This window comes from Pteronotus mesoamericanus, unplaced genomic scaffold (genome assembly GCF_021234165.1).
Source record: "Pteronotus mesoamericanus isolate MK-2021 breed Mesoamerican mustached bat unplaced genomic scaffold, CSHL_Meso_final scaffold_36, whole genome shotgun sequence".
NCBI classification, from domain to species: Eukaryota; Metazoa; Chordata; class Mammalia; order Chiroptera; family Mormoopidae; genus Pteronotus; species Pteronotus mesoamericanus.
This window is the reverse complement of record NW_026555313.1, coordinates 18,509,809-18,534,718: the sequence shown is the minus strand read 5'-3', so window position 1 is coordinate 18,534,718 and position 24,910 is coordinate 18,509,809. Positions and strand designations below refer to the sequence as shown.

The 24,910-nt window shown below is 47.3% G+C and overlaps 1 protein-coding gene across 1 annotated transcript; it reads right to left on the bottom strand.

Moving 5' to 3' along the window:
- Positions 1–9,981: 9,981 nt before the first annotated feature.
- On the bottom strand, positions 9,982–24,577 carry HTR3A (5-hydroxytryptamine receptor 3A). Its single transcript, XM_054592233.1, has 9 exons — positions 24,503–24,577; positions 22,094–22,237; positions 20,970–21,014; positions 18,673–18,782; positions 17,069–17,238; positions 12,961–13,121; positions 12,386–12,596; positions 12,052–12,273; positions 9,982–10,280 (listed from the first exon to the last, which is right to left on the bottom strand). The coding sequence occupies exons 1-9, from the start codon at positions 24,575–24,577 to the stop codon at positions 9,982–9,984; spliced, it is 1,437 nt and encodes a 478-aa protein (XP_054448208.1).
- Positions 24,578–24,910: the final 333 nt, after the last annotated feature.

The window sequence follows — 24,910 nt, the reverse complement described above, 5'->3', positions numbered from 1 at the left end:
ACTCCCAAACTGTGGGGAACTCCCAGGGAATAGTCAGGAAGCTAGAGAGAGACCCAAATCCATTTCATTCTTTAGCAACACAATTGCACTTTCTTCTTACTCTGCAGGGGAACATAGGGATTTCCTCCTCCACAAAAGGAATTGCTCATGAAAAATACACTTTTTAGGCAGTGGTTTATATAGGGATTCCTTGTCACCCTACCCCAGGTTAGACAGCTTTCAACTCCATGGGACATATCCTTTCTACCTGGAGACCCCTCTACACTGCACTCCACCCCATCCCATCCCCCACCCATCTTCCACTGGAGGGGGTCGCCAGAGCCATGCCCTTCCTGTGATGGGAGTGGGGACCCTGGGAGCCCTGCCTGCCTGCCTTGGCCTGCCCAGCGTGCTTCCTGCTCCAGAATCAGCTCATCCTTCTTCCTGGGGGCCAGAGGGCAGGGGCCCAGCTGCGACTCCCTGTAGCTCTGCTGAGGACATGCGGTGTTTGACCTGTGACCTTACAGGAAATTCTTCCAACCTCTGAGGCGAAGCTCAGGAGGAAAACCATGACCCCAGAGTGGACAAAGGGCAGCACTGAGGCCTCCCCTCCCCTCCCCCAGCTTGAGATCTCTTGACTCTAGAATCTGTGGGGCAGAAGCACTCTTAGCTTTATTGACTAGGGTAGGGAATCAGCCATGGAAGGGGCCAGGGAGAGGACCTAAAGAGTTACGGTGGCCACACCTGCTTGTCTGGGACCCTGCCATGGTATAGCTGTTCCATGGCTTTTCGTGAGACATTTCGTGTCTCCATTCCCAGGACAGAAATGCTGTGGTCTGGATGATAAATTATATGGTCATCTCAGCAAAAGGTGTTCACATAGAATCTACACCACCACCCCTTGCTTTCAGCAAATAAGTCTCACCTGTACACCAGGTACTCCTCTGGCCCTGGAGACACAGCTGAGTAAGAAGAAGCTAGTCCCTGCTGTAGAGCTCACGATTTTGGTATATTCAGCCCCAAAACAGTTATGGCATGATGTGGAAGTTCTTGGCGGGGCAGGGGGGGGGGAGGGCGGGGATTATTTGTCCTCGTAAAGGATTACAGAGAAGGTTAACTGAGGAAGTGACATCAAGGGCTTCAGTGACCACCCAGCCTCCTAAAGCCCTTCTCTAGCCTGGCCTCCCCGCTTCCCCCCACTCCCCAGTGCCCTTGGCTGCCCAGGTCTCTCTCTTACGCCTTACTCCCTGTTCCCCACCCAGATGGGCAGCGTCAGTGAGAGCTGAAGAATAGGATAGAGAAAGGATCTCAGATAAGGTCTTCCTTCTGTGCAGTAGATGTCTCTTGATTTGCTCATCAAATGCAAAGCATGAACTAAGTGTCAGGCACTGTTAGAATGGTGACTAGGACGAGAAATACCTGTCTTTGGGAACTTACAGGCTGGGAGCCAGAACAAATGCTAAACAAATCATCTGACAGTAAATAAATGAATTAAATATTGCTGTGAGAGGAAGAAATTGGGGAAGGTGTTGAATGAGCACATACTGTGTGAGGCTAAAGTAGTAGGAGAAACACTGCTCACTTTCATAAGACGTTTGAGGAATGAACCTTTTGATGGGAATTTTAAGCCCAATGACAAACCCATATGGCAGATAGATTCAAGTCTCATTAGTGAGAACCAGAAAAATGAATTCTTGGGTGAGAAGGGCAAGGGGGTGAATATGTCAACACAGAGAAAAGGACAGAGCCCAGTGCCAACGCCTTGCTCCATGATTGAGTGTCCTCTAGATGGAATGGTAGGATTTCCTGGACCTTAAGCTGGGAAGGTCCTCGAGGGTTTATCCTGTCTACTCTCCTGCCTGTACCACTTTTCTCAGACAAAGAAGGTAAATCGGGAGAAGGCGCGGTGTCTCTGTTTAAGGCTTCTGAGGGAAGTGATTCTGCACCCCTTCTGTGTTAACGCCTCTCGCCTCAAGGAGCCCTTACCACCACCAAGCGTCTCTTTCCTAAGGAGAATGAGCAGCCCCTCAGTGTGAGAGAGGGAGAGGAAAGAGACAGGCTGCCTCCAGCCTGATGCTCTCTATCTCCTGCCTGGCTGGAGTCTTGGACTCATTGCCTCCAGGGTTCTACTCCCATATCTCTTTTGGTTATATGGTAGCTCAGGACTCATCACCTTGACGCTACTGCACAAATTAATGTTGCCTAATAGAAAGTATTGTTTTATATAGTATTAATTAAATTGCTCTGAGATGGACCACATCTCAATTTTGCCGTGCAAGGGCCTGAGCAGGAAGTTTCTAGATTTATGCATGAGAGCAATAATAAAACCTGTAGACCCTGAGGAAGAAGATACCTACTAAAAACAACTCCTGGTACTTAATGGGGCTCCAATTAAAAAACAAACAAACAAAAAAACCCCAGAGCCTAGAAGTCATTTCTAAACAGGGGTCTCTCATGCAAACTGCACTTCAGGAAGAAGCCTGCTTTGAATTTCCTGCCTCTACCCTGACCTGCTTGCATTGTGTTTCTGCTTTCTGAGTTAGGCCTTATAAAGGAGTACCTGGAGTCTCATTTCAACTAACAGGACTGAGGCTTCTCCCATCCAGTCAGAACTGTGCAGTTCTATCTCCATCAGCTTCTTTATTGATCAGGCAGAGCAGCTCCATTCTGACCAATCAGGACAGTGCCTTTTGGACCAAACAAACTGAGGATTTGGAGTCCTCATTTGCACGAGGACAGACCAATCGGGGACCAGGGGCAGGGACTTCTGTCTATAACAGTCAGCTTCCCTTTGGCTCTGAAGTCCACTTTCCCTTTCCACCCAAGACTGTGGTTTTCCAGCTGGAGCTGAGATACCAAAGAGTCTTGACAACAGAAGACCAGACCAGCCTGGAGCAGAGCAGAGCAGAGCTGTCTAGCTAGAGAGGGGCCTGGCCCTGTGTTGTATCACAACTGAGTTGCTTTGCATTGAATAAAGTTTCCTTCTTCACTGCGCCCCCCACCCTCCGCCCCAGTTGGGGATTCCTGATGGTGCTGAATTTGTGCCAGTGACTGACAAACCATAGTTGAAATTTATCAAGTATTAACTTTGTGCTAGACCCTTTACTTGAGTTGCGTCTCCCAACATTCCCAAGTGTTTGATGCCCTGTTTCCATGCTCTGTGAATGAAAATAGGAACTGTTGTTGTATCCATTTTACAGATAAGGAAACAGAGGCAAAGAGAAATTAAGCAGCTTGCCCCAGATCTCAGAGTGGTAGAGAGAATGATGGCCCTCTCAATGTTACCCACTTGCTAATCCTGGAATTTGTGACTATGTTTCATTACAACAAAAGGAACTTTGTAAAAGTGACTAATTTAAAGATCTTGAGATGATATTCTGATTATCTGGGTGGGTGCATTATAATCACATAGGTCTTTATAAGAGAAAGAGGGAAGCAGCAGAGTCAGGGAAGGAGATGTGACAAAGCAGGAAAATCTGAAGATACTACACTCCTGGCTTTGAAGATAGGGGAAGGGGTCCTGAGCCAAGGAATATAGGCAGCTTCTAGAACCCTGGAAAAGTAAGGAGCTTCCGGAAGGAATGTAGCCCTGCCAATTCATTTTAGACTTTTGACTTCCAGACTATAACATTAAAAAATTTGTGTTTTAAGTTGGTAATTTGTTACAGCAACAGCCAAAAACACACACATCGAGCATGTGGTATCAACAAAGTTGTGGGCATTGCCCTGGAATGGGTAAAAAATTGTATCATTTCAGCCTACTTGAAAGCAACTTGATCTCTTCAGTCCTTACTCTGGAGCCACTGGGTATCTCCCCGTGACCCACCCTCCCTATCTAACTACTGCCCCTGCCCGCCTCCCCACCTCCTGGTTTGGGCAGTACCTTACTCTCACCCTTCTTTTCTAAGGACCATCGATGTCCATCTCAGAGTTAGTGTGGGATTAGCTGTAGTTGGGCCCTAGAGGTGCAGACAGAATTAAACACTGAGAGTCCTCATGGGCCTGTATACATTGTATGGGTTTTAGGTAAAACAGCTCCTTCACCCTAAGGCATCGGAATCTTCCCAGCACCAACAGAAAGTGGAAAAGCAATTAAGTGTGTGCCTAGGGGTGGGGTCCATGCCTGAGCACCTAAGCAAGAGGGGCAGTTGCTCAGGCATCAGTGTGGGCACAGCAGTGTGATGCGGAGAGGGGCCAGCAGGCGAGCCCCTGCCGAGCATGGGGACAGGGCACCAAGCACTCTGGAACATGGTCCTTAACGCTAGGCAGAAGAAAAGGGCTGTCTTAGAAAGAAGGGGGCTTCGGAACCCCCCTGGAGAGACTTGGGAGCATGTGGGGGGGCAGGGGGCAATAAAGTATTTCATCGGTCCTCTCCATAGAACTTCTGGGCTTTGCTGCCACCCTGTGGACATAGCTTAGAAGAACAGGGTTGTGGCTGCCCTTGGCCAAAGATGGACATGAATTGTTTAGTTCTCTTTGCAGAAGGGGAGGCAGGCGGTAACACTGAATAGGAGAGACCCAGAAGACATAAGGATAGGCCACCCACATCTTGCCAGTACGTATACACTTTCCTAGAGCAGGAACTCAAAGCCGTGGTTTTAGGGAAGAACTCTTTGCAGAGGAGATGAACATATGCAGGGGCAAGGGGTGGAGGTGCTAATGGGACAAAAAGGGACACAAAGGTATGGGGTGCAGAGGTCTGAATCTAGCCAGGTGGGGCCAAGAACTTTACCTCCCACTGGCCTACAGTGAGTGACCAGCTCACTTTGCCTTGTCCATATCCGAAATGGGGACCAGAAGGATAAAGGCCTTTCCTCCACTCTCCCCTGGGCAGAGTTTTCACCCATTTGGAATGTGAGCGATCACACCGAGGAAGGGCTGACATGCCCCAGCCTCCTGACTCCCTTGGGCTGCTGCCCCCATTGGGAGTGTGATGCCCTGCAACACCCATGAGCCAGGTCCTAACATGTTAGCCATTTGACAGGTGAGAGGAGTTAGTACTCACCCAAGGTTTCACAGCCAGCATGTGATGGGACAAAAGCTCAAATTTTGGATGGACCACTCTTATGTTGTCCCCAATAAATGTGTTGCAAAAAGGAATGACAGTGGTCAAACTGCACGGGTCCTAGCTCTGGGGCCTCCCAATTCCAGCCTGATAGTGGCAATTGAGACAAGTCTTCTCTCCCTGGTCTGCCCCTCCCCAACCTAAATAAAAATCTCTCATTAAAGACTTCTAGGGAAGGAGATTCCACTCTTTCCTTTTAGAGTCCCAACCTGATTCATGTGAGGAATATGATTATCAGGAAGTTCTTCCTATAGTCTAACCTCCACACCTCGTCCTGCAGGTTAAGTCCATTTATAAAGTCTGTTAAACAAAAATGTTGAACTTTCATGGCTGAAAATCTATTTTTTAAAATAATCTTTTTAGAGATTTTACTTTTTTATTTTTAGACAAGGGAAGGGAGGGTGGAAGAGAGGGAAACATCCATGTGTGGTTGCCTCTCAAGTGCCCCCTTACTGCAACCCAGGCACGTACCCTGACTGGGAATCAAACCAGCAACCCTTCGGTTTGCAGGCTGGCGCTCAAGCCACTGAGCCACACCAGCCAGGGCTGAAGGTCTTTTTAAAAGAAAAGGTTTATTAGGCCATTGCTAGCAGAAGAAGAAAATCAGAAGGAGGAGGAGGCGGTAACTACACGGGCTCTGGGTCTTGGGGCTTGGAGTCTGTTTCATTAGCAGTGTGGCTAAGTAGGAAAGACAACAGCGCATTGCCAGAAGTTTTGCATATTTATACATCAAGTAGAAGGAAGAGAGATGGAAGTCTTTCTGAAAGGATTTACATTAGCTGTAGAAAAAAGGGATGGGTGGCAGAAACGGCAAGAGGGCATTTCTCGGGTAGGTGCTGAATCCAAGAAAGAACAGTTTGATCTCTTGGGTAGGTTGTAGGAATTTCTGGAAAGTTCATCTGTAAATCAGAAGCAGAGGCTCCTGCTGTTAAAAGGTGCCTGGCTATTCTCTCTTTAGAATAATTATGGAAACAGCCACCTGGAAATTAATCTGAAGTTTCAACATACACTAAAGAGTGTGAGCAGTCTCTTTTCAGAGGTGGCCCAAAGCGATTAACAGGCTAACTGTTCTGTCCCTTTCTCCCACTCTCTGGTGGCTGTAATTTTAATTTAGAACATCTCAGATTTTTGTTTTTGATCAGTTCCCAGATAGAAGAGATAGAGGATATGGAAGCAGGCTTCTGTTTCAGAGAGGGATATTCATGGTCTCTAAAGCCAGGGTTTGATTCTCTAGCCATGGCAGTCAGAGCTGGCCAATCACAGTCCTTAATGGGAGAGCTTAAATTATAGAGGACTGAGTTAGAGGAAAGAAAAAAAAGCAACAAAATCCACCCAACTCCCAGCCACTGGTGCTGCAGCTGATAGGTAATTATCTGCTGTTTGTGTGCCCTGTGGGGCTATCTACTCTGCCTGTCAGGGCGGACAGTGTGGGCTGGGAGAGAAGGCCAATGAGCTGGTGTCGGGTCAACAAAATTGTGAGGCCCTGTCCAGACCCTTCTCGACTTCTCCCTCCCCCCATCCCTCCCTCCACTCCCCTTCAATCAGGGGAGGAGCTGCCCTTTCTTGCCCACCATCCCTCCCTAACACTTGGGAGGAGAGAGGAGTGATTAGCATGGGGCATTGTCCCCAGATAATGGGCCCCAGCTGCCGCTTGAAAGAAGAGACAAAGCGCCTGGCCGCTGCACACGCATTATCCCCTCGTTAAATCTCTGTTATTAGATTAGATTCCAAATGTATTGATTCAGAGGCTGGAGGGAGTTGGGGGAGGGAGGAGAATCTGGCTGGGGAATGCTGAAACACCTTCCACATGCTCTCCCGCCCCCTCCTTCCCCGCCCCCCACGCCCCCGCAGGCAACATGTCCTCCTCTTAGTCTCTCAGGGAAATTTCCCTTAAGCCCTTCTCCTGACTCTGAGCTCAGCTACTCTCCCTGGCCTATCCCCAAAACTGCAGAATGTCCTGAGGTCATGAGCGAGGATGCCATCTTCCGGCAGGAAAGGCAGCCTCCTGAGATGTCCACAGCAGGCTCCACAGAGTGGAGCCCTACAGAGGACTGGGCACTTTCAAGACCTCTGATGGATTCTTTTGAGTAGAAGTGACAGGTTTTGGAGAGTGAGTAGATGGGAAAGGGAGGCGAGAACTGGGAATTTTTGTAGGTGAATAGAAAGGGGTAAAGATGAGATAGAGAAGTGACAAGCTTCTCAGGAGCATTGAGAAAGACATGGGTGGTGCCTGATTTTCTCTGTGATTAGGACAGAGGAGAAGGAATGAACTAAAGTGGCAGGAGGAGGGAAGGAAGCAGATTCTGGGAAATATAACAGTTGAGAGGGAGATTCTGGGTCTTCTCATGTCCCAGGCAGGGTAAAGGTCTCCTTGGGAGAAGTCCAAAGTCAGTACTGATGACAGGATTTATTGTAATGGGGATTCCCTGGCCGTAGCCTAAGGTTCCCATCCCTGGGCAGTGCAGCCTGGTTGTGGATCAATGAGCTGATTGGCTGTGGTTAGTGGAGCTGAAGATGTTACACGTGGCAGCTCATTCTTGAAGTGGTTAATTGGCTGCCTCAGTGCTCGGCTCTGTTGCCCCAATGATTGTGGGCGAAGGATGGGGAGGGAGAGATGAGGAATCAATAGGTTGATTAGTGTCTTACTAGCTCTCTGGTTGGACGCTTTGTCAATAGCTAACCACTTACTGACCTGACCAGCGGTGCATCGACAGCGCCAGAGTGTCTGACTCGCTCTCTCTCTGGCCTGAGACTCTAGGCTCATTGTGCAGCATGACTGGCCCAACAAGTTCAAGTGCAGTGGGGCAGGTCCTGGTTCCAAGACCAGGCTCCAAAGTATGTGCCTCAGGGACCATCCTGAGAGCATCAGATGAACAATCTCTACTCAGTATGAAGAAACAATTGTGAATGGGTGCCACTGTATAGCCCCCCAAGCTACTGCTTTTTGCTGGGAAACCCTGATACCGACCTACCAACAAAACAAAAATAAATATAAAATCCTTGACTAATACCACAAGCACATATGTCTGGGGTGAAAGTAGCAAATGATACCTCATGGCCATTCACCTTAGGAACCAACAGCCAGTTAGACAATGTATAATGAGCTTTTGCTGCATGCTCAGGAAACTGGGTGACAGGAAGCTGACAGGAGCTGAACCAGACAAGACCCCTTCCTCAGCCTCTAGGCTTCTTTAGACATGAAACTCCCAAGGGTCCAAAATTCTGCCTAGGATCATCTACTAACTAGAACTGCAGAGTTTGTGATCAAAGGAAGGTATAGCTTCAGGTGCTTCATACTGAATCCCTTAAAATTGGACAACCTGGAACAAATTGTTCCAGATATTATTTTGGGGCCCTTTCCCTTAAGCCTGGTGTGTTCAGTCCCCATGTGTGACTTTCTCTGAGTGACAAGCAGCCCAAGATGGGGGAGGGACATGGCCGGCAAGAGAAAGGGAAAATTAGAGCAAGCCTCAGGCAAATATGAAAGAAACTGAGATGGCTACTCCTGGTGGATTCTGGCATTCCTTTCCTCTGCATGCTTGTTGGGTGGATGCAGTAATAGAGTTGGGATGCTGCTCAGCCTGTCTTGAACGCTGGTGTCTGGGAGAGGGAGCCAGAAGGAAGAAATGAGATGAAAGACCATGACCCCGACTCTGCCACCTGCCTCGCGCATGGTCCTGCTTGCTGGCTGATGTGCCAGGGGCTGGCTGCTGAGAGTTCCCAAAAGGGATTTAAAAAAAAAAATCAAACTTTAGCTGTCTCCATCTTTCAAATGCCAAACCAGCTGGTGCTGGCCATGGTGCTGATGTTCTTATCGCCTCTGCAGGAATCTCTTGCAGGAGGACTGTGAGAGTCCTTCCAGGATCTTTTCAGAGATCACAGAACGCAGTTGCCCCCTCCCCACCTCTCCATTGCTAAGTGTTGATGGTTCTGACCCTCCCACCTTAAGTCCCACCTCCTATTGTTTCTTCTTCTTCTTTTTAAAACATTTTTAAAATTTATTTTTAGAGAGAAGGGAAGGGAAGGGGAAGGAGGGGGTCGGAAACATCAGTTGGTTGCCTCCAACTGGGAAGCTGGCCCACAATCTAGGCATGTGCCCTGACCAGGAATCAAACCAGTGATCTTTTGGCTTGCACCCAGAAGTTTACATCTTAATTTTACCTGGATTTGGAATCATTTCTCACGTTGTAACTTACTACTCAGGAAAAAAAGAACTTTTCCGGACGATGCCTAACCCACGGAGCCACGCCAGTCAGGGCTGCTGCTTCTTCCCAGCAGCCATCGTGTGGTCGCCTCCCAACGCCTCAGGGGCAGGAAGCCCCAAACAGTGGGAATCCAACCTTATCTTCACCAGTAACTCTAAACCTCTTCATCCACACACCCAGCTCCTGACAAATGGTCAAGAAGAGAGTTTAGAGACTTATCGCTCTTTATTACTGCCTCCCCCACCATCTGATGAAACATGAGTGTTCAGGGAAGTGGTTACAGGTGAGGTTAAGAAGGAGAAGTTAGTGTTGGATGAACCTAATACAGTCATCAGGCTTGAGTAGGAGGGAGTTGGTTTGCCCTCCATCTAAAAACAAGGTTGAGGGAGATGAGCAGAATTCCAAAGTGCCTTATTTAGGGAGGTGCCAATGGGGAAACTGAGGCTTAATGCATAGATATATAGAGTAAAGTTAAGGGATGCATGGGTGTCTTCTGATCTAAGACAACTTGTTTTAAAGCCGTAATGGTAGGTGGGGGCGGGGGAGGGGTCTTGGACACCAAGTTTTTTGGGGAAGAGTTAAGGCCCTGGTTCTGGATTGCTGGGATAAATAGGCATTGGAAACAGGGGTGGAACTGTATATGTGTTTTGAGAATATCCCTGGCCTTCCCTGGGCCCTGAAACCCCACATCCCCATCCTAAGCAGTACCTTCCCTGTTCTGGGCTGTACTTATCAGGAATACTGCCATATGGACCAGAGAGTGACCAGGGTGACACTGTAGGCCAGCACCGCCAGCAGATATATGCGGAAGAGCAGCCTGTCCAGTACGGAGCCCACGCGCAGCCAGTCCCGGGCCACCTCTCGGCTCTCCTCGCGCTTCTCCAGGAAGTGCCTGATGGAGGCCAGCTCCTGGAGCAGCCCGCGCAGCGACAGGGAGGCCTCCCGCGGTGGAGGGGGAGGGCTGCCTCTTCCCCTCAGGGTCTTGTCCAAGTCCCTGGGTCCTCCCAAATGGCTGCAGTGGTTTCCCACGTCTAGAAGAAGGAGAAGAGTATTGGTAAGGGGGGGGAGCCCCAGCCAGAGGGCCTGTACACTGTCCCTTATATTTCTTCAGCCTGCCGAAATTCTTATTATGAAAAATTTCATACATAAAGAGTATCGAGAATATCATCCAACTTAAGCAAATTAAGAAAGCCAATACGATAGAAGACTCCTGTATACCCCTCCTTAGTGACATCTTCCATCTCCTCCCCAAGTCACCGACATCATGAATTTGGTGTTTATGCTTCTCATGCACTTATATTTTTTTTAAACTCATGGGCTTTCCCCAGCAATTTAATAACCCATTATTTCATTTGAGCTTTACGACAGTCCCGTGAGAGAGCAGAATAGGGTTGTTAATTATCCACACTTTTTGTATGAATGTGCTAAAGCTCAGAGAGGTTAAGTGACTATCACGTGGTCACACAGCTGAGACATCATTTGACAGTGAGGCCACCAAGGCCTAGATACCTAGAACCTGAATCCACTGTACTCTCCACTGTGGTGTTGTATTGCCTCAATGCCTTTATATCCATGACCTGGAGTCCTGCTGCACCAGAAAACACACCTTCAGATATGGCAACTTTCACCCAGTGAAGCTGGGTATTAAGGGCTGGTGCTCTAGGTTGGCAATTTTTAACAGGTGTGCCATGGCACACTGGTGCACTGCACAAATTTTTAAAACATACAATACCTGACTATTTGGTCAGGAGCACTGATCTCTTTTTCCCTAGATTGTCAAATACAAAAAAAATGACAACAGCCAACACAATAATAGCCATCAAGAATGAATGAATCAAAATTATACCTATTTTTTTGTCAGGTTAGCTAAAAAATATACTGTATTTTTAGGTGTGCCACAGAATTTTAGTAATTAGTTTATATGTGCCATGAGATCAAAATTGCTGCTGTGGCTCATTAGGTCATGATGAGATGGTCTTAGGTTAATGAAACATCTTTTGTAAAAGGCCTGGCCCTAGCCAGGAGAGAGGGCAAAAAGGAGTGGACTAGGGGTGAAGTGGTTTAAAACACTAACTTAGAATCAGATGGGCTTGATTTCAAATAACACTTTACCAGTTCTTGGCTCTGTGACTTAGGGCAAGCTATTTGACTTCTCTGTACCCGTTTCTGCATTTGAAAAATGAGAATGAGAGTCCTAGTGGACGACCACTGCGATAACGCACAGAAAATGCTTTGTACATGCCTGCCCCAAAGTGCTCAGAAATAAACCAACAAACCAACCACCATGACCACTGGCAAATGGCAGCTATGAGAATTCCTCAGGGGGTATGAGCCCCACACTTAGTGTCCCTCTCTCTCTGCTCCATAGGGATTTAAAATTCTAAGGATCTTTGAGCTTATGAGAATTAGAGAGTTTTAGAAATCCTGGCTGAAACATTTAACTACATGTAGCAAAGAGTCAGGTAACTACCTGAGAGGCATCTATTTGACCCAGTTTGGGGTCCATCTCAGAGAGAAGCCACTCTCAGCCCAGGGGCCTCAGCTTGGCCTCTGGGACTCCTACCTCCACCATGTCCACACACCCAGGCTGATGAAAGCATGCGAAGGTGCAGAAACATTGACACTTTGGGCTGTCCCCTCCTGGTGAGGTTGTATGTGGGGTGCCATGTGCAGGACACCGCCTGATTCCCCGGCCTTGCCAAGGCTCTCAGGCATGGCATACCTTCCAGAGACTCTCCACCATGTCCCTGCATCCAGGCCAGAAGGGACCCCTTTCCACGGGACTCCCCTTTTCCCTCTCACCTGAGCAGTCATCAATCTTGGTGGCTTGGGAGGTGGCTGGGCACCTGTGGGAAGTTGGCTGCTCCCCTAGGCAAAGCAGCAGGGCGACTTTCTCGAGAACCAGGCGCCGCAGCCAGGCAGGCACAGGCTGCTGGAGGTCTTGCTTGTGTACCAGCCGTACGATGAGGATGGTCTCAGCCAAGCTTATCACCAGCAGAGCCATGCATACGACAAAGTAGACACCTGTGCACCCCGGGCAGGTGGGGAGAGAGGGGGAGATACATACAGGAGGTGGGAGTGGTCCATTCCTCAGTCCCTCAGCCACACCGAGCTCTTCCTCAGAAGCAGGCCTTACCAATGAGGGGAGTGCCGATGGCGGTGGCTGGCAGAGTGTCAGACACAATGATCAGGAAGACGGAGTAGCCCAGAAGGAGTGTGATCTTGAAGGAAACCCTCTCACCACTCTCCGGGGGCAGGTAGAAGCCCACAATATCCATGACCATGAGGAAGATACTGGGCAGCAGCAGGCTGACCACATAGAATAGGGGCCGCCGGCGGATGACCACCTGGGACCAGGAAAAGAGCTCTGCGGCAAGTCTGGGGCAGACAGGTCCTATGCCCAAGAATTACCACCCCATCCCTGACCCCTTTGTTTGATGGAGTCTTCAACCTGGATTGCTCAGACAAGGATGTGGACAGACCTTACATCCTGCCTCTGGATCCAGGCTTGTGGCTGTTTGGGATAAATGAGGAACAATTCAGTTGTTGTCCCATCTACCTCACTGGAATTCCAGGAGATGAGTGTGACCCTGGACTTGGGCAAAGGGCCATAATGGTTCCTCCCCATATGCCTCCTTAAGGCTACCTGGCTATGACCGTGTAGTAGTTCCAGTCATTATTTTCCCCACATCCACTCCCTGTTCCACTCACATAGAACTTCATTTCTGCATAGCAGTCACTGCTTTCAATACTGAACTCCCGAAATTGGGTCAGCACTCCCAGAAGCTCCCACTCTCCCTGGTTCATGAAGACGCTCTTGTCAAACTTCACCTTTTCTGGTGAGCGCCACAGGGAGATGTTGATGTCCTGGACTGGGAGGGAAGAAATGAATCAGCTCTGGGGTCTGGTGGCAGGAGCACCCATATTACTTAGTATGTTTCAGCTCTTAACCTGCAGCCTGTTTCCTCAGCTATAAACTGAAGTAGTAGTCATGCATACTGTACCCATCTGTACAGTGGGGCTGTGGTGAGGGAAATGAAGTCTCTAGTGAAATACACAGCAAAATGCAAGGAACTAAACAGACCACTTATTAAAAAGCCCTCCCCACCCACACACACACTTTTCACACACCTTTCTAGGTTTTCCTGTTAGAGTAACTCACTTAGAAAATGAACAAAAGTCAATACTGTTCCCCTTTGCCTTCACAGAGCTGCCTGAATACAGAAACAAGCAAAATCCTCACTTACAGAATAATAGTTTAGGACCTCTGTATCTGTGCTAAAGAGATAGATATACACATGCACCAGAAGGATTGGACTATCCATTTCAGCAAAATAGTGGGAAAGACCTAAATGTCCATTGATCAGGAAAATGCCTAATAAACTCTGACGCATCTAAACCATGGGATACTCTACAGCAGACAGAATTTATGAGGGAGATCTAAATAGGCACTAACTTGGAAAAATGTCCCAGACCTGTTATTGAGTAAAAAGAAACAAAAAGCAGTAGCATAAATGATATGTTTATGTAAAAAATACCCTATAGAATAATTTCCATGTACTTTCCATAGATATGTATGTATGTGTATATATACAAAGGATAGAGAAGGATCTGAAGTTTATACTGCTGAAAATTAAGTCTTGGTGTGGAGAATTGCGAAGAGTTTGGGAATGAAGGTAGAGGTCAAAGGTCAAAGATTATTTTTAATTTTGGATTTTCAAGGAAGTTATGTAATACTTTTGCAATTCACAGTGCATGCAATTAAATCAGAATAGAAGTGGAGGATGTCTTTTTGCAGCAATGTAACGCTCACTTCACTAGACCTTAGTAACCACCTAGTGTTCATCCACTCAGTATAAATCTCTTAGAAACTTTCTTTGTGCCAGACACTGTGCTGGGCATCTAATGGTGGGAAAGAAATCATGTCCCTGCCCCTTCTCAGTTTTTATCTGGTAGAGAAGTAGACATTGAACAAGTACTTACAAATGCAATAGAAGTGGGAAGACAAACAGGAGGCTATACATTTGGGCATTGGTCTCTCTAGTCTGAAGGCTGAGAAGAACTTCTCCAAGGAACTGACACTGAGGCTGTGATTTGAGGGTGAGTAAAGGAGTTGGCCGACCCCAGTGTGGCTGGGGGCAGGAGTGGAACAAGAAGGAAGCAGGAGAGAGAAGAGTAGGGGCAAGGTGGCCTTGGAGAGGAAGCAGCATGTGATGACGGAACGGACAGGCACTGGGAAGGAGCAGCTGGTCTGGAGCAGATCTCAGGAGAGTGAGATGAGGCTGGAGGAATGGGCTGTGGGCCTGGCCAGACTTTGCAGGGTTGGCCAAGTGAAGGATTTGACTTTTATCTCAGGAGTCTGGGAAGCTATTGAGGATTTTAAGCAGAGAGAGATAGGATCAGATTTGCATTTTAATAAGATCTCCATTTGTTGTGAGGAGCATGAATTGGAAGGGACAAGAATGAAGGAGGGGACCAGCTAGGAGGCTACTGAAGAAACCTGGGCATGAGGTTGGGGTGACTTGAATAAGTGGAGGGTTCATCAGTGGAGAGGAGAAGTGGGTGGCTTTGAGACACACTGAGTGCCAGCTCCTGCTAATGATTTTGGGAAAGAATTGGCCTTTACTGAGTGCCGTCAGTCAGTTTTCACTGTCTCATTCAACCAGCATGATGACTGAGGGAGGCACAGGGCAACCATATTAATCTCACTTGGAGGCTAAGGAAGCAGAGGCTCAGTGCATTAAGAAAATGAGTGGTGGGAATATATCTGAAGGAACCTAAAACACTAATTTAAAAGAATATAAGCACCCCTGTGTTCATTGCAGCATTATTTACAATTGCCAAGATATGGAAACAGCCCAAGTGTCTACCGATAGATAAGTGGATAAAACAACTATGAGACATTTACACAGTGGAATTCTACTTGACCATAAAAAAGAATGAAATTTTACTCTCTGCAACAGTATGGATGGACCTGGAGAACATCATATTAAGTGAAATAAGACAGTCAGAGAAAGACAAATACTGTATGATTTCACCCATATTTGTAATCTAATGAACAAACTGAATTAACATGCAAAACAAAAAAAACTAACAGATGGAGGTCGGATGACAGCTAGTTGAGGGGGAGGTGAGAAGGAAGAGGGATTGAGCAAAAAGGAAAAAGTGCTCATGGACAACAGGGTGGTGATTGCTGGGGAGACGGGGGTATAAGGGGACTAAATGGTAATGGAAAAAATATAATAAAGATTATATACTTTATAAAATAAAAAAAATAGAAGTTCTGGAGCTGGATGGTGCTGATGGTTGCACAGCAAGGTGAATGTACTGAATACCACTGAACTGTGCCCTTAAAATAATTATAATGGTAAATTTTATGTTAGGTATATTTTGCCTCAATAAAAACAAATAAATTATTTAAAAAATTAACTGATTTTAATATGTTTGGTTAGAGTTCTAAAAAGGTTGAAAAGATGAACAAAGAACAAATAGATTTTAAAAAGATTCAAATAGACTACCTAGAAATGAAAAATATAATATTAAAATTAAAGCTCCATGGGTTGATTAAATAGCAGATTACCCATAGACGAAGAGTCAGTGAGCTAGACAATATATCTGAAGGTTTTGTTTGGAATACAACCCAGAAACATATATAGATGGAAAATATGTAGAAGGGAATGAGAGACATGGAGGACAGAAGAAGACAGTCTAATGTGTATCTATTTGAAATTTTAGAAGGACATGATAGAATAAGAAAAAATATTTGAAGACATAAAGGCTGAGAACTTTCCAGAATTATTGAAAAACCCCAATCCTCAGATCCAAGAAACCCAGTAAATTTCAAGCCAGTTTAAGAAAGAAAGAAAGAAATCCACATCTTGATATATTAAGTATGAAACTGCAGAACATTTTAAAAGAGAGAGAAGATTATAGTATCAGTCACTGAGGACAATGGAAATATTTGGGTAAGCCAAAAAGGAAATTTTGATTGGGCATATAGATGGATATTTAAGTCTTACAGGAGCCCCAGAACCTGCGAAATTAATATCAGGTATTTGTAAAACCGGTAAAGCACCTCTGTAGTCCACTGAGTACCGTTAAAAACTGCATGGCTGGCTTCAAACTCCTTATTTTACAGATGAGGGTAGTGACACTCAGAGAAGGTCTTACTGAAATCACACCCTGAGTAGGTGCAGGGTGGAGCCAGGACCAGAACCCACATCTCCCAAATCCCAGAGTGGAAGCTGTGGCTGCTTTTTTATCCGTTATCTTGCTGCTTTTCTTTATTTATTTAAAACAACTTTTAAAATATTTTATTTATTTATTTTTAGAGAGAGGGGAAGGAGAAAGAGAAGGAGAGAAACAATAATGGTTGCCTCTTGCATACCTCTTACGGGGGACCTGGCCTGTAACTCAGGCATGTGCCCTGACTGCGAATTGAACAGGCAACCCTTTGGTTCTCAGACCAGCACTCAGTCCACTGAACCACACCAGCCAGGGCTTGCTGTTTTTCTTTAAAATGTTACAAAACAACAGCAAAGAGAAACAAAATGTGAAGAAAGTACAGGGAACAGTTGCAGTTTATCAGGGAAATTTTGGGTATTGTCCTTATGTCCCATGTATAGAATTTAGTAACTGTTTGAATATATTCTTACACAGTGTGCAATGTGTCCCATTTCTAGGAATCACTGAAACAGGAGAAAAAAAAAAAGGAAGAAAAAAAGTGGTAAGTGGGATAACGGAGACTGCATCCAGGATGTGCTCCTTGCTTAGGTGTCCCTGGCCCCCGCTGCGCCTGCCTCCAAAGCCCTCTACTCACTTGTGTGCAGCCAGCTGGTGAATGTCAAAGAGCAGTTCTGTACGTCGAAGGGGAAGTTGTAGATGTCAAGGCTGCAGGCAGTCACCACCTGGAGGGGCTTGTAGTTCTGGACCTCACCGTGATGCTGGACATACACATATGGGATATCTGGAGACTTCCCCACGTCCACGCTGGCCAGGGAAGACGGGTCAGTTTGGGGCTTAAAAGCAGATCAAGCCCTGAGAGTCTGAATGTCTCCATGCAACCCAGCAGGAAAAGAAATTCAGGGAGGGTCAAGGCAGCAGGTCAGATTTGCCTGGACTCTATTTTTCTAACCTTCTTATCTATCTTAGGCTTCCTTACATGTCATTGTCAAGGCTACTTGCCATATATTCCTGAATAAAGGCATTTCTCTTTTATTCCTCTGGCAACCTAGCCACAAAAGGCAGGCATGATCCATGGACCCCAAAAGCCGCAGGCACTAAGGAGCACATCCAGCTGCGATGCTGCCACCCACTATCCTGGGCAGACTCCCAGGACTACCAGCCCAGTGGCAGTGGGCAGGTTGGTGGGTTCCACCCTAACTAGGACTTGTCTTGACCTCCCATTGCTAGAAGTCTTGTGAAATGAGACTAATCACCTCTGGAGGAAAAGGAACTAGAAAAATCATTGAGAAAGATTGGGGCAAGGCAGAGACTTTGTCCTGCTTTTCTCAGCAGATTCCTGACCCCCAGGGTCTCCCAAGTGACAACTATGGCATGCAGTAGTCTGAGCTGAGCACCCTGAGCCTGCAGCCTTCTGTGGAATTAGGGTGAGAGATGAGAACTCAAGACTAAAGCTGCTTCACTGTGGCCAGAAACTGGAATTTCCCCAAATCCCTCCAGCCTGGGCAAGGCAGGGCACAGGCTCTAGGTCAACTGCCTCTCATGAAAAACAGTGTGAGTGGCACCCCCCGGACCTGGGCAATGCGGTGGGTCCTGGGTGGAAGGTGACTGGGCCCCTGCCACCTTCTTCTTCCATCCATCTCCCCCAGCCATGTTCTCTGCTACTAGCCCCAGAAGCCCAGGCACTAAAGCCTGAAGGAACCTGAAGGATGAGGAAAAGGAATGTTGGCTGGGACCAAAGAGACAGTGTCTGGCTGCTGAGAATAAAGGCTAGTGGGACCCACTTCAAACTGAAGGTGCAATTTGTGGCTGGTCAGTCACATATGTAACTTGAGAGATGTGATCATCTCCTAGCCCCACATCTGCCCTGTGACCAGGAATAGTGGCTACGACCAGCGCTTCCTTCCTTTCAGTAACATTCCTGTCCCTTTAAAAATGCAGCTGCCTCTCATCTGGCTATTATAACACTGTGAATTCATTCACTGGCTTCTTTTTCCCTAGGAAGGGGCCCATGGATCAAGAAGTGCAGAGTTTCAACATTAAGCATAGAAAAAGAGGAGTTTTTAAAAAAGAGAAGAAAAGAGAAAGACAACAGGGAATTTGGACCCAAGCTAACTGACTTACCACTCTACAAGTCTGGGTGGGACATCCCACATGCAGCAGCAGTGACCTGGTCTCCCTGCCCCAGCCTTCCCCAGCTTGGAGCTACCTGGCTGCCCAGCATCTGAGGGCAGTACTCACAACTCGTTGATGAGAATGTCTGGGACCCAAATGCTGCCTGTGGGGATGGACAACTTGGTGATATTGTCGAAGTCCTCGGGGTTCCACTGGAGAAACTCATCAGTCCAGTACTAGGGAAGGAACAGGAATGGTCATGAGCTGCCCCCTCTGCCTTAGGCAGGAGTTGTCCCCAGCTCAGGCCAACTTCACCATTCAGTGCCAGGAGACAGGTGGGCATCTTCTTGAGGAAATGTGGGTGTCAGTGGCACCCAGTGTGGGTGTCTTCCACCTCTGCACTCATGCACTCCCTACACGCAAACACAACACAGCTGCAGCCTCTCCTAGTGAAAACATTCAGACATTTCTAATGTTTTCAATCCCCTGACTGCCGATTAAGGGATCTTAAACAAATAGCTTCTCGGGTCTTGGTCTGCACATATGTAAATGGGGATAGTAGCAGGCACCTCACAGGGTAGAGACGGTTAATGCTAAGTCTGATCAATGCATTCTCCACTATTGTGCCAGGATGGCTGACCTAAAATATATCTGTATTTTAACATTCTATTTGAAAACATGGGAAAAAGAAGGCAGGTCAGTGGAAGTGGTCTAGGAAGACTGTTCTACTAAATATTGGGTGCTATGCTTCCGAAGTTAATAGACTATATTTATTTATTATCACTGATAACTAAACAAAATAATATGAACTAAATATAGGCATGACTAGATTAAAATAAGAATATGCCTTTCAAATCACTAGGGGAAAAAGCAAAGAGAATACACATTGAAAAAATTATAAAACAATATAATGGATAATCCCATTACAGAAACATAAACTGTAAATTCTATCATGTCACTCTCTTGTTTAAAATTCTTCAGTGGCACCTCATTGGCAATACGATGAAGTTAAAACTTGTGGTCAACAAAGGCCTGCATAATCTGTCTCTACTTTTTTTTTTTTTTTTGCACCATACCTCTCTGTGGAGTCTACACTCCAGCCACATGGAATTAAATGCTGTGGAAACTTCCACATCTCCAAATACTCCGCTCCCTCTCCCATATTGCAATCGCTGTCTTCTTTATCAAGGTGAGTCTCACTCACCCTTCTAGACTTAAGGCATATTCTGTTCACTTCCCAGGCAGGTTTTATGTTCCTCCTCTGTGCTTTCATAGTTGACATCTTGCCTTGCTGTCTTGGGGTGGCTGCATGTAATTGTTTGTTCACATGTCTTTCCTCTACACTAGTCTGTGAGTTCATCGTGAATGTAGTTTGCATGTCTAATTCCAGGACTAAATAAGTCCTTTAGCATATAGTAGACTGGCATCCCCTTACTGTTGAGGGAGACAAGTGACTCTAGAGGTCCAGAGGTGGTACCTAGGCATTGTGTACCAGGAAAAAAGTTCCAAGATGCCTATTCTTGCTTGGGTCCCTTACCTTGAGGCAGAGTGTGCTCTGTATTTAGGAATCTCTCTGAGACAGAAAAGGAGCAGTGTGTTAGGAATTGACAACTGGCTTCTTCCTTTACCCCACTTTCTGTCCCATGAGCTGGTTGTGGTGGAGTGTGTCCATAAAGGGTAGGGAGAGATTTAACAGAGACCCATGTATGCCAGGTATGTGCCCAGAGCCTCTCCCAGGCTTGACCCCTATGAACTGCCCTCAGCTCCCAGCCTACTGCCTTCTACCCCTGCCTCAAGCTGCTTTGGCTTCCCCTTTGTTCTTCTCCACATGCCCAGGAACTACCAGAGCAGGACACACCTGTGGACAGCAGCCTCCACTGTTTGCCTGCTCTCTCCCACCAGTTCCAAGCTAGAAATGCTGCCAAGGCCTCAGAAATTTCACACACCACTGCCTAACCAATGCCCATCAGCAGCTGGACGACTGGGAAATGGCCAAGCACATGAAAACTGAGTGGATGGATTCATCCTGTTTCAATCACCCAGTTTGGTTGTTGTCCAGTTTGGCTTAATAGAAAGAAGACTATCTAGCAATTAGAGCTATTTGAAAGTGAAGTAGCTGCCTCTGGGTTCCCAGTCACTGAAGGTGCTCAGTCAGCAGAGGTTGGACACGCAGTAGTTTGGGATGGTGTGAAGAACCTCTGGACACATAGGGGGTTCAAAGGATTTCTCACCCACTGATCTTTCAGTTCCCGTCCATTCCCAGCCCTGGGTTAGGGGAGCCCAGACTGGATCTTATGCTGAATATGCCACGAACCTCACCCCGCTTTCCCTAACCAAGGCCTCTGAGGTGGAGAAATTCTTCCGGGAAAGGTAAGTCCTATCTCAGGAAATGAGGTGGGGGGGTGGAGGGCTGACCTGCTCACCTGCCGGTACCAGATGTAGGTGGTCAGTACCTGATTCTTCTCATCCTGGAAAAGGAAAGGGAGCTTGGCATAGGTGACCTCATGGGCTGTGGTCCACCCTGCACACATGAACCCCAGAAAAAGCTGCTACTTTTTGCCCTTATTTCCTTGGGAAGTGAGAGTGAAGAAAAGAGGCAGGAGAAGGGCCAGCAAGGAAAAGTTGGTCTTTTACTAGGATACATCTAGAAAGAAATACAGTGATTTCTTCTTCAACCACATATACATGTAATTATATATATCTTCTATTATCTTCTATGTCATGCATATTAATGTCTATTATGTTATATATATTTTACATATATATATAAAGCAATAGAAGATAATAATACAAAGCGCATATAACAATATCAATATTATATATACCTCTCTATGCATTTATATTTATCTCTTGCTCTAGTATGAAGTCAAGAGATACTAAACCACATAGAGGAAAAAATTCACCAGTCTCCGTCTCTCCCATCCTGTTAGCAGTTTCCCTTTCCAAAACAGCCACATGGACTGCAGTGGAGACTAGGAGACTATGAAGTCAGCTCCCACCCACCTTAACCCAACACAATAGTTTGAATCTCTGCACCTCTGCAATTGCCTTCATATTCATCTCTGCCCAATGTCCAACCTCCTGTACTGAGCAGCACACCCCACCTTACTACTGTAATTGATGAAGGAATCAATTAATTAACTGATTTATGATTAACTCACTCTTCAACAATGATTGAGTAACACCTTCCATGTACCAGGGGCCTGTGTAATGCAGGGCATAGAGGTGAGTAGGGCAGTCTGAACCCTCACACAGCTTAATAGGGAGACGGTTACCATGATGCAATGTGTGAAGAACCATATGTGCTGAGTGACCCACTGGCTGTAGGAGTGTGGGAGAGGCAGCCACATAGGGAATCTCAGTTTCCTGGTTTGGGAAGCTCTGTAGGAGGTGGGTGCTGCAGTCCGTCCTGAGCCATGGTGTCAAGCCACAGGTACTATGGGTACATGAATGTTCACTATGCTGCCCAAGGTGACTTGGTTTCATGTGGTCTCCTGCCCCAATCTGGCACCTTTGAGTTGGGGGCATATTGGGGCTGAACACTTACCACGCTGAGGATGGCATAGACAATGACATCAATGGATACGGTGGTTGGCTCCCTCCAGTTCCGCACGGGTCGCACACCCTTCCTGTAGTTCGTCAAGAGGTGATCCGACAGCCTCCACAGAGCGGGCTTGGAGGTGTTATAGGTCTGGAGGCCCCCCCTGAGCCTGGCTGGGAAGAACAGTTCACAGTGGACATCAGAGTCTGTGACCTCACAAGATTTCCAGATACCCCTAAGAGATTCCTGACAAATTCAAAGGTATTGTCTTAAAGGGGTAACCTACACATTCATTTACATGAGAGAAAGAGCTGGACTGTAAGAGATGGTGACACAAGGTAGGTGAGGTCTGTGGTAGGTCAAGAGCCAAGAAAGGTTGAGAGAAGTTACCTGCCCAGAGGAGGTCATCCTGTGGGGCCCTGGTTGAGGAGCTCTGGGGAAATAAAGAAGAGCTGGCCCTGGGTGTGTGATACTGGAAGGTGAGAGGGGTACAAAAAAAGTGGCCCCAAGGGCACAATTTCTAAGCCCAGAGCTCTGCATGAGGGTTTGCCTCAGTCCAGGTCGATCTCAATGTCCGTGCAGCTCGTTATCTTCTTGACCTCAGCCTTCAGCTGACAGAGAAAGAAGGGTGGGCATCTAGTGAAAAATGAACTTGTTAGTGCAGGCTAACAAGCCTTCAGCTGACAAAGAAAGAAGGGTGGGCATCTCCTCTCCTGCCTGCAAAATCCACTCCAAGAAGCCCCCCTCCTCCACATCGATGTGCACACACACTCCTGGGAGAGGGTTTGCCAGGTCTCCTTCACAGGGTTGTTGTGTGGGGAATTTGATGGGGTTAGAAAGAGGGTTGGGGTGAGGTGTGGTAGAAGCGAGGAAAAACCAAATTGTTCCCAGAGCAGGAGGCCTGCAAGGACAAAGCAGTGGTGAGAAAACCCACCTCCTAGGCCCTAACCTCATTCTCTGGAGATTTCAGGTACACCTCAGATGTCCTTCTGGGAAACAGTAGAAGTACTTCCTGAAAGGTGCCAAGAAATATGAAGGTGAAAGGCATTTGTGGGGGGGGGAGCACCCTAGAGGACCAGGGTACGGGCTACAAACCTTGAGGGGACTGGCAGGGTGAGACCAGATCACAGGAGGCCTGGCTCTCTCTAAAGAGCACTGCCTCTTCTCCCATCTTGTCTATCATGGAGGCAACCTGTATAGCAAATTGGTCCTACAGAGTCCTGCCCCTCACTCACCTATTCCTGATAAACTTCCAGCTTCCCTCAGGACAGAGAAGAGCAGAGAGAGAAAAGACAAGAGAGCATTCATTGAGTGTTTCCTTTGGAATAATGTCAGTTAGCATTATTCATTTCAATCTTAGAACAGCTCACTGCAGTGGCTGTCATTATAGCCCGCTTCACAGATAAGAATTCTGAAGGCTCAGAAAGGTGAGTATTATACCCCGCAAGTGGAGTAATTGAGATCCAAACCCAGAGCCCGCGTGTCCTCACTGTAGAAGCTACAGCCCAGATCCTGTTGTCTGGGATTTGGACTACTTGGAGAAGGCCTCAGAAGAAAGGGTCATTTCTGGGAGGGACAGAGTTTCTCCTTAGCCAGAGAGGCCCCAAGACAGTCATAACTTGAAGCCCAGGTCTCCTTGTTCTGCTGAGCTTACCTAATGACAACTCACCGGGAGAAAAAGCATCGTGCCCATGACCCCTTCATATCTGCCCAGCCCCATGTCCAGCCTAATTGTACCCCAGCCCCAGCTTCAATCCAGCACTGGATGAGAAGAAAACCTTCCCAAATGGGGAATAAATACTGTCTGCAGCGAAGGAAACATGTATTTTGGTTACTAAAACACCCAGTATCCACATGAGAGGCAGAACAGGAGAGACAGGAATGCAGAGAGAAGTTTGGAGGTATTGGAGTTGAGCCCTGGAAGGAAACTTTGGGAAACAAAGACCCAGAGAACCCACACAACAAAGTGAAGTTGAGGAAAGATGACTACATTAGTTCTGGTCTCTATTCTGCTGCTAACAAGCTGTGTGAACTTCAGCAATTGATTCCCCTGTCTCTGGACTGCAGCATTCTTATTTGTGGTAAGAAGGAGTGGACCAAATGAGTGCCTTTCAGTGAGTTTAGGGCACAGAAGAGAGGAACCCCTCTCCTGCACCTGTCTATGCATTCCTGATACAGCAGGCTGCTCCACACCCTTCTCAGAAAGCCCTGCCCTCACCCGGGGCTCAACCTCCTCAACTTTCTAGCTGGACCATAGTGCCTCAAAATGCTCTCATGCTCATATGTGGTAAGATTCTCGACTTTCCTTCAGCTGTCCCCACTCCAAAACCCAACTTCCCTCAAGCCTGGGAGGAATCAAGCACCCCCTACTGCCCCTCTATAGATAACCAGCCAGTCCTACTTGTTTTCCTCCACCGCCTTACCTTCTCCCCGTGTCAGGAGCATGGGCAGAAGCAAGACCAGCAGCGCCTGCAGCACCCATAGCAGCATGGTGGGCTCCCACGGTGTGGGGGACTCGGAGTGGACTGGTGTTCAGAATGAGCCCCGCTGAGGGCCAGCCTGTCTGCACTCGGCCAGCCTCATGTCCCAGCCAGCCTGCCTTTCTAGGCTGCTCCCAGCACCTTCTGAGGCTGCAGCCTCACGCTGCCTGGGCCACCAGGGTTGGGAAGCTGCCAAGTTTTCCTGCAATCAATCCTTCAGCTGAATCAGGTTTCAGGATGGGAGGGAAGGGGATGGAACCACTGAGAGAGGAGCCTGCCCCGATGACGCTGACGTCATTCTCCTAAAGCTCAGTCCATCCATTCTGCCAAGTGGGGGGTCAGT